General features: G+C 42.0%; 1 protein-coding gene across 4 annotated transcripts in view; it reads right to left on the bottom strand.

Moving 5' to 3' along the window:
- LOC134180137 (SUMO-activating enzyme subunit 1-like) overlaps positions 1-14,639 on the bottom strand; it is a 39,012-nt gene that overhangs the window by 4,253 nt on the left and 20,120 nt on the right. For 2 of the 4 annotated variants that reach the window (XM_062647224.1, XM_062647223.1), the window contains exons 5-7: positions 14,379-14,475; positions 5,571-5,712; positions 5,291-5,360 (exon numbers count right to left, since the gene is read on the bottom strand). In XM_062647224.1, the coding sequence (XP_062503208.1) occupies positions 5,291-5,360; positions 5,571-5,712; positions 14,379-14,475 (309 nt within the window). The remainder of the gene's footprint in view (positions 1-5,290; positions 5,361-5,570; positions 5,713-14,378; positions 14,476-14,639) is intronic. The other 2 variants (XM_062647226.1, XM_062647225.1) reach the window with 1 other exon arrangement.

The raw sequence follows: 14,639 nt of genomic DNA, 5'->3' as shown, positions 1-14,639 counted from the left end.
TACTGTTCTTAGATCTGTGATCTCACACTATGCATGCTATTCTATTCCCAACCATTAATAAATGCTGTTTTCCCCACTCCAAACGTCCCTTCCCTCTCCCAACCGTCATTTTGACGGTACTGGCGAGAACATTGGATATTACATCTGCTAACACTACAGCAACTGTACATTAATGGTCCTCACTCTTAGCACGTTTCTATTTTGCATTTTTGCATGATTTAAGTCATCTGCAAAACCTGTGATGCTGCTGCTAAATGCATTACATCCAGAATGCACAGGTGTAGTCTTCTCATGACAGAACTTGAACTACAAATTGATACTGTAAATCAACAAAACTTTCGCAGTCACTTGCAAATTTTACAAATTTTGCAAACACCAGCAAGTTTGTCAATTTAATTGCTTGCCAAAAGTTACTGTAGTGTACATGGTGATTGCAGGTAAAAAGACTGATGTATTGCAATGAAGCAGCGTGTTATATAGTAAGTGATATGGTAACTTTCACTAAGTAATTATGACTACTAGACTACTGCATTACATCACTCCCGGCAGACGAAATTCTAAAGTCCGAGTCTACAATATAATCATTCAATATTTTGGGTGAACTCTTTGGCGTTGAGATCTTCTAAGTACTGGCAGAAGTTCAGTATTTGAGCTAGAATCTGATTCAACCGGATCAGGTAACTTCCGGATTGTCCTCAGAGTTCATTCAAACATCTGAAAGAATCTCTCTTTGTTAGTTTACACTTGTTGTAGTATCCAAAAATCCCTCTGTTGGTTTACATCTGTTCTAATATCTTTAACCACAAACCACATTGTACATACAGTTTTATTGTATCATGATGGATAGTCACATCCTTCCTTCCGTATGGTCGACAAACCTTACAGACCACATCAAATATTTTTAACACCATTATAAGGTCCCATCCATCGTGGACAAAAGGAACGAGATACTTGTTTCCCTCCAGTAGGACAGGTAATCTACACTAAGTCTCCAATACTGTATGGGGTGAAGTGCAACTTTGATTTGTTTACTGTCTTTGTCTTTCACTTGACCAATGACTGTAGTTTTTCCTTCCCTTTCGGTATATGTTAGGAACAGATGTCAAACTGTTCTCTACATAGGCCATTGGTGTTGTCTTGTGTCCTGTTATTCTGCATACAGAATCTGCTGAAGCTTGTAACAGTGTTCTAGGCATCTCTTTGAAAATAACTCTATATGGAATGTCTCCAATCGACTCATGATACGACGTATTATAGGCCAATTGGACTTGTGTCAGATACTTTTGCCATGTTATATAGTTAGAATCTCTCACCTTTGCTAGCATTTCCCTCAATCTCCTATTGAAATGTTCTATAGCACCATTTGCTTGGGGGAATTAAGCCGTTGACTTAGTATGCCATATCACATCTTGACTACAAAATTGCTCAAAACTCAACTTGTGAAACATGTTCCATTGTCGAAATGAACTACTTCTGGCAGTCCACATCTACCAATCCATTCTTGAATCTTGCAACTTACTTCTTCTGATGTCTGTCGTTACAACGGAAACAATTCTACATACTTGGAATATGCATCCTGAATAACTAAGATAAATTGTGATCACTTGTCAGTTCAAGGTAACTATCCTTTTAGTGTCTATTTTGAGTCTCTCAAATGGCCTCTCCCCTATGAGGTCTTCTTTCAAAGGAGGTCATGCTCTTTGATGTGGTGGTATCCTTTCCCCACATGTATGACAAGATTTGGTGTAATCCATTACATCTATATTGCGACAAAGTAAAAATAATTAGTTGCCAGCTCCGTGCATACACCCCAACAGACTTGGAGACCCAGTACAAACCATAGCGCATTCGAATGCCTTAGAATCCCATGCAAAGTAGCTGAGCACAGCTGTGCATTTTATGTTAAACATGCAATTACAGTTTGCTTCCACCATCACCAAAATGGAGTGAAGTAAAGCATATGCGGAATAAATTGATTTCGAGATAATGTCTGCAGGGTTGCACTGGGGTTGACAATCTTACCAGGAAGAAACGACATGACAACGAGGCAACAGATGATCAAGCGAGAGGTACATGTATGATGAAATGCAGCAGCACCTTTTGACGCTTGTGTAACAGACTGGTGGCGGCATTATCAAATGCATAGTACATGCAGCCATTACCTCACTAGTGTAAGTGTGATCACAAATTGCCTTGATAATTGACTACTATAGTACATGCTTCAATTATCTCCCAAGCCACAGGAAGTGTCAGTTTCCAGGATAATGGTGACAGATTACAGTATGGTGTCAGATTTCAGTGAGCAGGTGTCTGTCGCCGTACCCACATGGCGTATTGCCAGATTTGCACTTCCTAGCTGTTCTGGAAGAGCTAGCTCAGGCCAACTAGCGACCAAACAAGAGTAGATTAGGTCGCCTCTGGCAACTTACAAGCGTCCAGTTAATCGCCTACTGAAAAAATGGTCGCAATGTGGAGCCCTGATATTCACCAGCAGTGTGAGACTCACTGCTATACCTTCATAAAATGAAGAATTATGTGTTAGAGTGCCAGCTTAAGTTAGACATTATATATGTACCTCAGAATTGAATAAATGCAAATTTGTACACTCAGAATGTTATAGATGTAGGTCAAACAGCTAAAACCATAAGCTTAATTAAGGGTCATTTTTCACAAGCGCAAGCGCATGCTTTCTGAAGCCTCCCTCCCCTCTCCAAAGTGTACACAATATTGTTGATGCATAATTCAATAGATGACCATGGTTACATCTATTAGGGCATGTTTCCACTAGCACCCAAACTGTTTTAACAAGTGGTTTAAGCTAAGCTGGTTGAGGATTGATTGACCTGTTTCCACCTGTGCTAAACCAGTTATATTCTAAACCTAAACCAATTTCTTATTAAACCTGTTTTGTAGCAGGTTTAGCAAAGTGGTTTAGGCTTAACTGTCACGTGACTTGAGCGTGCTTGTTTAGATGGTTTCTGACAATGCCGTTTTGATGATATTGACTATTTTTCTGAGATAGGTTTGCCATAAACTATGTTAGGCCCGTTAACTAAAGGAAACAAATCAGTAGCTAAGAAGAGAGAGAAGACCATGTCCTTGGTCATTGTTATGCAAATTCCTACTAGCAAATGCTAAATTGACAACAAACAATACCTCTGACTTGACGACAGAGCAGCCCAATACTTAAAAAATAAAGCGTTCCTACACAGTTTGTTTTGCACATCCTGGATGTGCAAGTTCCTAGTAGAAACACGTTTAAGCTAAACTAGTTAAAGGTGCAGCTAGTGGAAACACGGTCTTAGAAGGTTAGCAAGTGGTCTTCAATGCTTCTGCATTGATACAGCTCTTCTTCCATTCCAGTTGACCTGTTCGAATGATGTCAGCTCGAGATTCTTGGTAATTCAAGTACACAAAGACATGATAGACAGCTGGGCTCTTTATGGATGGCTGATGTTGTTCTAGAACAAAACCGAAGTAGGCTGCCACAGTCGTACATGTTTGCAAATTCCATACATACAGGTGACCAGCACGAAAATTCCGGCCATGGAAAACAGAGAAATTATCATGATCCATTTGCTAACAATCAACATGTTATGAAGCGTACAGAAGCCATAACCACTCGCCTAGTGTGTGTTTTGTATGCTTGTGAAATTGTGATAATTTTTGAATGACCTATTAGTAGCTGGGTCTAAAGATAAATCTAGACCTAAAGTTTAAAGTGCAACGCAAAAATCAAAATTTTTTATGATGGAAAATTGATAGTTATAGTTGCATATATGACAGGAAAATAGTTCTAGATTTTAAAGTTAAGTCTTCGCTGAGATATAGCAGATCAAAGTTGCTTCTGGTTCTTCAAGTTCCGGTAACGGGCGTAGTGTAGTGTACACATCACAGAGAGAAGACTCCACACTAGCGTGTACTGTAAACAAAAGAATCTGTGCTGAAAGAATGGTTTGGTGTTGCGTGACCGCAGGATGCACCAATTTGCACAAGTCATACGCAAGTGTGTTTCGATCTCTGAAGATCCCCAAGCTATGAAAAGAGTGGGAATTGCAAATAAGGAGGACAATAGCAGAGCCGTTTGTGTTGTCCGGGCGACAACTGAGTACGACGCGTCCTACTGAGAGGACAGGAGTCTGTAGTAACCACTTTTAGCCTGATTGCTTCAAGATACGTACAGCCAGGTCTATTCAAGAGCTTGGTCTGGGTTGTAGAAGAGCGAAATCGAGGCCACCATTTCCATCTACCTGCCTCCACACTTCAAGATTGCACCACTCTGGAACCTTCACAAAAATAGGAGAGCCACATTTGAGAAGTGGGAAAAATGGGGGTAAGGAAGACTCTCGTGCAGGACTAAAAGTACTGCAAATGACCAGACTCTTGATGACTATATATAGACTTGTGTCTAGTTGCTTGATCGTCATGTGTAGTGAATGCAGTCGTATGTATTACAGTATACTGTACAGTGAAGTCAACTCTTGTGCCAATGTGAGATCAACGTACAAAAAATTCAATTCATTTTGTTCTTTCTCACAGTAATAGCTAGAGTTTTGCATGAACTCACCAGTACACTGCACAATTATTGTCGCTAGTATTCAACATAATTACGGCATCATTATTTGACACAACCCTCAAATACATTTTGACAGCACACGCACTCCACACGAGTACGTATCCATCATCTCACAATGACTGCAGCTGCACCTGTGATAGTTGTTTACTTACCTGGATGTGCATCGATTACGTTTGCTACTCTTACTTCTACTTACAATGGTAACAGGCTATTGAGTAGCATGTCCTCTTCCTCGTCAGCTTCCAAGGCAGCAGGCAATCTCAAAGCTTCAGAGACACTGTCGCTGAACTCGAACCTGTGTGGTCTAGTCACTATAATGGCTCCCAGCAGATCTTCTTCATTCTGCGATTCATGCAATGACAGAACGTTATCATCACGTAAAAAAACTCCAAAGGGCTCTTCAGAAGAATAACTGTTGCTGCCGTTGCCTCTGCCCTAGCAGCGTTGCCTTGAATATGAAGATGTAGTCATTTTTACAGGCTGCTGACTATACAGACGCACACGCATCTCCCACCTGTAACGTGTACACTACACCACGCCCATTTCCGGAACTTGAAGAACCGGAAGAAAATCTGACTTGCTATTTCTCAGCGAAGACGTAACTTAATTTATATCAACTCTGAAATAGATGAAAACACTCACACTAACATAAACAACACTATCTAAGCTTGTTTACCATACTCTCAATTACTAAACAGTAGCAACAAAATTCACCTTAATAATTTCCTGTCCCAAAACTCCACCCACAATAGCACACACAGGACTTAATTCAGCCTTACAGTGCCTAAATTAAGAGAATCCAGTCAAATGACAAGCATATGCACTCTAACAAGCTAGATACAACCAATAACTACATACATCACAAGCAGTCAAAGATGACTAATCCTATTAGCCTGCATGCATTGCCACGAAAGCTTTTAAGAAATAGTGCAACAACAGTTACATCACACCAACTGTGGCGTTACAGTGTTGCAAAGCTATGTATCAGCTGTACCTTGCAAAACTGTCTTCAAGTATGGATTGATCTAACTTCCACTGATCAAACAAATCTTCCTTTACAGACATCAGTCTCTCAGTGTCATCATGTGAAGTTGTATAAGGGTACCGACCAAAAGATTCAAAGAAACTAAGAAACACTGACAAAACACATTATTTCATAAGAATTAGTTGGCAGTATTTAAGTGCCTACTATTGTACATCATGCAGCTGAAACTATTTGCTAAATGTATATTTTGGTTTAGCAGCTACGACAGGTACTTTTATAACACTCCTTGCCACGAAGCAAAAACATACAAAATTAATAAAGCATGAGCAGGTGTACATAAAAGCCAATGTTCTGCAACTAAAGATAAAAATTAAATGTTATGTCTACTTGAATTAAGTAGTAATAGAATTCAATTACACAATACTTGTGATATTTAGCATAACAGATAGTTGACTTATCATTAACGCAATTCATTACAGTTTAACTAATCTTTGATCAATACAGCAAATACCAATACAATTCAAATTATGAGACTTTTGAGAGTAACTAATGGAGCCTGGTCATGCCTGTCACAAGAGTGTCCATCCATCTATTATCTCTCTCCTCAAAAAGCCGTTAATAGTACATGGGCCAAGGTCAGAAAAAGGCTTCAGAAAACAAGTCCCATTCCACCCTCGTGAAGACACAAGTTTCTTATCACCAAATGATAGACATGTCCAAGTACAGCATTTCTGCACTTGTCCCCCGTTACGAAAAGTGTCCGTTTAGCTGTAATTAAATATTTTAATTTAAGCAGCGCCGACGGTCCGTTGTCCAAGGTTGCACCATACGTAGTAGCATTCAAAAGACGTTTGAAAACTAAGTAAATTATTTTCTACACCAAAGTCAACCCAATATTGCATTTCTAATTTAGTAATACCACATTTCTTACATAAAACTCTCAAAATTGGCAGCTATATGTCGCTGTGATATTTACGCTGTCAATCCCCCGTCTGACGATACGCTGCTATCTTAACTTAATTTTCAGCAGTACCATCCCTATCACTATCATCATCGTCATCATCATCGCCGTCGTCATCATCAATAGGAGCATTATGAATATCTACAGCATTGGTGTCGTCCTCTCCCCGGCCACAGTTACTGCAATTCTCGCATCAACAGATTTTTGTACCCGTCAGTTCATTTCTAAATCAACCGCAGCAATTGCTGTTGCAACCAGTTTTGCAGCTGCAGTTAAGTACTTCTAGAATTGCATCTGGTGCTGGGGGCTGGCTCATCCACTTGATTTCTATTTTTCCTGTCCATACACAATCCAACCGTGTCCATTACAACTTCTGACGGCAGAAAAGGCTTGGAGAGCATGTTTCCAAATGTAGGCTTGGTAGTTGGTCCGTTTGACGTGCAATGACAGGGCATCGGCTGTTGAGGGAGGTTCTGGCAAGCAGAAGCCTTAGCACAAAAGATTTTGTACCTTGCTTCATTAATAGATGTGCAGTTCTGTTGTCCATACAATCGACAAAAGAAACAATTCACAACTTTTTTGAGTGTCTAACGAGCATTCAGGGGCTACTTTTAGTCCTGCCATGCCTGCCTGAATTGTACGATCTTTATTAGAATTTCAAAAGACCGCTTTTTGCCTTTACCATAGAATGCACTCGCAGTATCGCAACCAGTGAATGCATGATATCCTGGAAGAGAGTTGCATATTTCTGTTCCAAGTGCGTGGACTAGCCTTGACAAATGCGCGAAACACCACCGGTCCTTGGTACCCGTTAGCCACAGTAACTGATCATGACAAAAAACATCCAAAGAGGCTGCATATATGCCAATGACAGCAACGTCAGTGTCTGGAGATTTGATGATGGTAGTTGATTCTCTAGATTGTGCAGCGTGTGCAGCGTGTAGGAAGAGTCTTATGTCTGCCTCCTCATGACAGCACATTAGCTCAAGAACCTCTGACCGCGATACCTGTTCACCCTCGGTAGATGTCAAGTGGACACAACCGGTTCCAAAACAAACATAAAATTTGATGTTTTTGAGCACCCTACTGTAGCAAGAAGTCCAATCGTTTACTAAAAAAGTCCAACAGAGCACTCTTGTTGTTTCCAGAGCTTAGGTACTTCTTCCACTGCTTTGGACATCGCTGAGACGCATTAATAATACGGGAAACAACGCCGGTAGAGGGACGCTTGCTGCGCTCTACGTCTTTGATGGATACAGATGGATAGCGATCTATGACAAAGTCAACACGAGAAAGCTGATTGTGGTCATGAGTGTCTAGCACTGAGCGAAGAATTTGAAAAGCAAGATCTCGAAAAGTGCCTGTAGGCCTAGTAAGTGATTGAATGGTAGCCATTGCGTCGACTAGCAGTGCTGCTCTGCCAATGTTTTCTACCGGGGAGCCATAGCTTTCCAAGAGAGGCAGTAAAGAAGACTTGGTTGTTTTATTCAAATTACCATGCGGTGAAGCCAAACTCAAGGGCAGTGGACTTAATTAAGGAAAACGAAAGACCATCCACAAGTCAAGATTCCTACTCGTCAAAATTGCCAACATTCGTGAAAAGAAGCTCCTGTCAGCCTTTATTGCTACATCACGAGAATTAGCTCTGACTGCAACTGCCTTGGCCATCGATGAGAAAGTTTTCAGCTTCAACTTTTGCAGCTTATCAAAAAATCCAACACTGCCACGACACAAGTGTTCATGAACAAATTTCTTGGCATTGTGCTTCCTATTTGGTACGCTTGCAAGAGGTCGTTCGCAACGTCAGGTGGAGCCATTATTCCAGATGAAATGTTCACAACGCAGCTTGCCGCCTCAAATGGGTTAGACCAACTTTCAAGCGTACCAATTACACTCTGAACATCATCTTCGTCTTGCTTTATTCGCGTCAAATCTTTGTGTCGCTTGCTTCTATCAGACTCTTTTGAAATGCCAGCCAAACTGTGGCAAGCTGCAGTTATGACTGCATGGTCATGTGCCGTGGCAATCCATCTCTGAACGGCTCTGCATCTCAGACTACTACCAATAACTCCTCCTTTGGTTTTAGTATTGCGATTTAGAGATTGTTCAATGGCCATGTCAACAGGTACTTGTGCGAAGACGTTATGAGACCTTTGGACAGCAAACTCTCCTGCTTCTAACAGAGCGTGAGCATCCGGATGGGTTTCTGCAAGAGAGACCATGTCGTACCAGTAGACAGTGAGATACCGACAGTAGTTTGTTCTGTCGTATGCAAACATCCATGGTATCATGTCGTGAAGGCATTGCAAGTGGAGAGACCAGTCTCCAATCCGAGTGGACCGAACAAACTGCAGCAGTAGTTCAATCATATAGCAGTACGACATCCAAAACGATGCCGTCTGTCCGCGATCAGAATCGGTGAACTTCATGTACGCAGATTGTATACATTGAAACTGTTTTGAAGACATCATTTCTGCATAATTGGTCTTTGAGGGACTCGGTCATAGTGTCCTAGTAGCATTACATCAGTCTAGATCCTTGTTATTCTTCCAATGTTCGCCTCCTTGTAGACATCCTTTTACGTGATAGTCCGTTCGTAGAAACAAGAAACATCCGTGTTTGTTCTATCTAGATCTGGTGAGGATATGCTACTAGAGTATGTACATATATACCATTTACAAAGGTTAGAAGCAAAACTAAGGTGTGTTCACACTAGAGCAGCCTTGACTCAAGGACACTGGAAGATAAAGACAAAAATATGGTACATGTACATCTAGATAGCTAACAGAGTCGCTTGACTAGCTATGAACGTAGGTGTGAATACAGCTGAGTTTAAACAAGACTTCGCAAACGAGGATATAAGGCTACTTGGCAGTGTAAACGCACTAGAAGTCTTTGCTGACAACGGCAAGAGAAACGGCATTGCCGCTAACGCACATTAGTGCAGAGACTCAAGCGCAATCTGTTTGTGTTTGTCCAGTCTCTCGTTAATGTTTTGAATAGCTGCTGTCTAAATACTCATATATTTCTTCTTCAAGTTAATGTTATGCTTATAATGCTAGAAAACAGAGTCTGCCCTTGAAGTACCGAGCGTACTCGCTGTCAGAACCAAAAATAGGCAAATGCAACCAAACGGACAACATTCGCGAAGGAGGACAAGTGAAGAAATGCTTTAAATGGATTCCTCTAACATTTCGTAAAAAGAAATGTGTGTCTTCACGTGGGTGGAATGCAACTTTGTCTTTTTGGGACCTGGCCCATGGACTATAAGAACTGATCAACTGAAATAGTTATTTGCTTTCAAATGGGTGCAAATAATTGACCATTATATCACCTGACGTTGAGCCATGACTGATGTTCTAATATAATATTGACTTACAATGAGCATTCAAAAGTTATGATATATCTATGTGCTTCAGTGTGACCATTACCAATACAACAACTGTAGCTTAGTGCCATACGTAGCATTAGCGTACGCTATGTATACAGGAAACTAATGTAGTAACGAAGCCTCGTGGCAGACTCTAATAGATGACGAGCAGAACGTTACATAGTACCAGGAGTGGGGTCATGGCAGTATCCACTCATCTGGCTGTTCCTCCGCCTATGTGGCAAGACAAGCCCCTGTGCATAGAGTGGAGGAAGTGGAAACAGCGTTTCCAGAACCACCTCACTGCAGTGGAAGATGAGGTAAAATTGTCATTGTTGCTTCACTTGATAGGTCAAGAAGGTATCGAGATGTATAATACCATCATGATTTCTAACGTAGAGCACAGGAACGATGGGTTTTCAGAGTTCAAAGCGGTTATGGCCAAGTTGGAGTCACATTTCCTTCCAAAGTTCAATATCACGTATGAAAGACACAAATTCAGAAATCGTCAGTTAGGAGAAACTATTGAGGATTGCGTCAGAGTTGTGTACCTTGGCCAGGACGTGTTCCTTTGATCATTTGGAGGCGTCTTTTATCAAAGATAGGTTAGTTTTGGGAGTTGGTGATTCTGCTCTGAAGGAAAGATTGCTATGCACCCAAGATCTTGATCTTCAGAAAGCCTATGATGTTTTCCGCAAGGGAAGAATCATGTCGTCAGCAGATGCGAGAGTTAGATGGTGTTTCAGATCAATCCTTGGAGATGCCAGTAGATTCAGTTGGGTATTGATGGAAACAAGAACAGTTGATGTCTAAACACAAAGCTTACTCCATAAATGTGTTCTCAGTGTGGTTATCGACATGGTACAAACCCAAGCAAGACACAGGCAATTCGGTCGGAAGCCTCTCAGCAAGAGACTCAAGTTACTGCCGCCACACCATCAAGCACATCGACTGAAACAAGGCCTAAGGTGCCAACATACACAACATCAGAGAGGAAAGTAAATTCAGACTTTTTTTTTTGGGGGGGGGGGCACTAACAGGTAATGGCAATGGCCGTAGTTGGCTAGTTCCAATGGTGACAAATTGTCTTTCTAGTGGCATTTACAAGAGCACAAGCCAATCTGCTGCCTTGAAGTGTTTACGATCAGCTCTCAAATAGACTGTCCTTGAAACCGACAACTACACGACTTATGCCGTATGGGGCAGAACCCATGCCAGTGGATGGACAGTGTATTTGTAGGGTTTCAGCTTCCTTGCAAAGCCATTTCATTTCTTGCCACCTACTGTTCTTTGTTACACTGGCGCTATTGGCAGATCCCTTACTTGGTCTGGCCGCGTGTGAAAAAGTTTTCATTGATAATGAGAATCTGTGCAAAAAATGAGGTACACACTGTTTCTGTAGATACCGAGGCATCTGCAGCATTGCCACTTATCGACCCAGTGGCTAAGGATTATCTGCTGTTGTTCCAAAGGATTGGTCACTTGAGTGATTACTAGTATTCGATTCGAATCAAGGAAGGGGCAGTGCCCTGTGCAGTGAGTACACCCCGACGAGTTCTGTTTGCTCTTTTGCCTAAAGTAAAGAGTTAGCTACAGAGAATGGTTGAGCTGGGCATTATTGCAGAGGTGAAAGAACCCTCAGCTTGGGTAAGCCCAATGGTGCCAGTTCCAAAAAAGGCTGGGACAGTTAGAATATGCGTGGATTTGACTGAGTTGAATAGGGTAGTATAGCGTGAGCAATTTCAATTGCCTACATTGGAGGAGCTGTTCTCAAAGATGTAGAGAGCAAAGTTGTTTTCTACCTTGGACACTGCGTCAGGGTTCTGGCAAATACCGCTTTCCGCAGATTGTTTGGAACTCACAACATTCATTACTCCCTTCGGCCAGTACCGTTTCAACAGTCTTGTTTCGAATAACGTCCGGCCCGGAAGTGTTCCACAGGGTCATTGCACACGATCTTGGAAGGTGCAGTAGAAGGGATTGACTGTTTTATCAATGACATAATTGTCTATGGGTCAACGCAAGAAGAACACAACTGTTGCCTGCGTGCGGTTCTAGATCGCTGTCAAGAGAGCGGTCTTTGGTTGAAGTCAGCAAAAAGTAAATTTCGTGCTACATATGTCATATTCTTTGGTCACGTTTTGACCAGAACAGGATTGAAATCGGACGAGGCAAAAATTAAAGCCATTGCTGCTATACGTAAACCTGAAGACTGTGAGGAGCTATGCCAATTCATGGGATGGTTGCGTACCTGACTAAATTTCTCCCATCATTCTGAAGTCTCTGCTTCTTTCCTTTGTGGGAATTGCTGACATCTGATCGAACTGGAATTGGACTACGACGCACGAAGCGGCCTTTGCATCACTTCATACTAGCATTACAACGGCCCCAGTTCTGGTATACTACTTGCCCTCTGCGTCTACCACCGTCTTGGCAGATGCCTCATCACACAGCATAGATGCAGTTTATTGCAGCCTCAGCCGAACGGTTGTCTAGAGCCGGTGACTTATGCATCTCAAGCTCTTTCAGACACCGAGAATATTCTCAAATTGAGAAGGAGGCACTCACGATGATGTAGGCCTGCGAGAAATTCCACTCATATTTGTTTGGAATGGATGATCCAGTAATGATAGAGACAGAACACAAGCCCCTGGTAACAGTGCCCTCCCTGTTTGCAGAGGTTGAAGATGCGAATGTACCAACGTCACTTATGTTTCCGAGAAAACAGTTGATTTTGGCAGACGTGCTGTCACGTGGACCGGCAGATCATGTGTTGCAGGAGATTATCGATTGTCATGTTAACGCCTTAGAAACCCTTATTTGGCCAAGACAGACCTTTGCGGCAAGACGAGCACAGATATGTAAGCAGACAATACAAGACCCACAGTTGGCCTTGTTGCTTCAGTATATACGTTCTGGATGGCCAGCATCAAAACATCAGACATCTGATGCATTAAAGGGGTTTTGGTCCAGTCGACATTTATTTACTGAAGTTGAAGGCATGATATTAGGGGTCATCAGATTGTTATTCCGTTGCCATAAGGGGTGAGATAATTAATAGAGAACATGAAGGGCACCTGGAAATTGCAAAGTCTAAAGCAAGAGCTAGGGATGTGATGTGGTGGCCGGGCATTGGGACACAGTTGGAAAACAGAGTGTCTAGCTGTGACGTTTGTGATAAGTATCTCAATCAGCAAAGCAAAGAACCTATCATGCCAACCTTCACTCTAGGCGACTGCGGCAAAAACTGGCTGTGGACATCTTTGAATGGCAGAGACATCAGTGTCCACTGTTAGTAAACTATTACTCAAGGTTCCCAGAAGTCCATTAGCTTAAAGAGCATGACGAAGTCAGCAGTCATATCCATTTTGAAGGAGAACTTTCCAGGTATGGGGTTCCGGACGTGTTGTTTAGTGACAACGGTCCTCAGTTTGTCTCGAGTGAAATGCAAGCATTCGCTTCCCTTTATGGGTTTCTTAATCCACTTCATCACCACGTCATCCTCAAGGCAACTGCGCAGTCAAATGGATGATGCAAACAGTAAAAGGTTATTGACGAAGGCTGCTGAACATAAAGAAGATTTTCAACTTGCCTTGCTTGCATACTGGTCAACACCTCAAGAAAGTACTCACTATTCCCCAGCACAATTGTTGATGGGTAGTCGACTTCGTACGACTTTGCCTGCTAGTCCAAGCTACCTCCTTCCAGCTGCAGTAGAGCCTTCTCAAGTGCACAGAAATGATGCAAATAGTAAAGAAAATCAAGCACTCAATTACAATCGCCAGCACGGAGCTCGCCAGCTAAGGACGTTACAAGTAAGAGATCGCGTGATGATCTCGGATGGAAAAAGTCAGACCATGAAAATCCCAGCAATGGTCCACCACAAACTTCATGATGGTTCGTAAGTGGTAGTAGAAACAGTGGCACTGTTTATCATCAAATCGGCAGCAACTCCAACTTCGTCACACAACAAGAGCAATGCAAGGTGATACGGTACTATATAGCAACGATGAGGAAGAGGTAAAATGATCAGTTAGCCGTGGGTGAAAGGGAGGAACCAAGGAATGAGACAGCACTGAATGATGATGAAGTCCAAGCAAATGAAGCAGCAGGGGAAAACGGCCAAGCAGGTCTGGAGGTCACAAGATCTGGCAAAGTTGCAAGCCTCCGAGTTGGCAGAAGGACCATGACTGTTCGATAATAGTTTTCTTGTGTTGTGTTGTGTTGTGCTTTAACTTGATAAGGGGAGATGTAGCGTAATGCCAAAAGTAGTATTAGCGTACGCTATGTATACGGGAAACTACTGTAGTAACAAAGCCTTGTGTCAGACTCTAATACACGATAAGCAGAACATTACAACAACTGTACACCATTTATTGATATTTTTACCAAACAAAAGTGTTAATCATTAGTAAATCACCTTGCACTGTTGGTCTGGCTACCACATACAAACAACAAGATTTACTTAATTTACACCATAAATCACCTTGCAAAACAAAATACAATGTTGGAAGACGTTTGACATTCTTGTATTTTGTCAGGTCAAAGTTCAAAGCAGTAGTTAAACTCACAAAAGAAATTTCCTGTCACAAATGTGAGGTAAGGTGTACATCCAGAAATACTTTGAAAGATGCACCACACACCACACCACACCACACACACACACACACACACACACACACACACACACACACACACACACACACACACACACACACACACACACACACACACATCGGTAAGTCTC

This window comes from Corticium candelabrum, chromosome 5, assembly GCF_963422355.1.
Source record: "Corticium candelabrum chromosome 5, ooCorCand1.1, whole genome shotgun sequence".
In the NCBI taxonomy this organism is placed as follows: domain Eukaryota; kingdom Metazoa; phylum Porifera; class Homoscleromorpha; order Homosclerophorida; family Plakinidae; genus Corticium; species Corticium candelabrum.
Note: the sequence above shows the minus strand (reverse complement) of the source record. Positions and strands in the feature narration are given on the sequence as shown.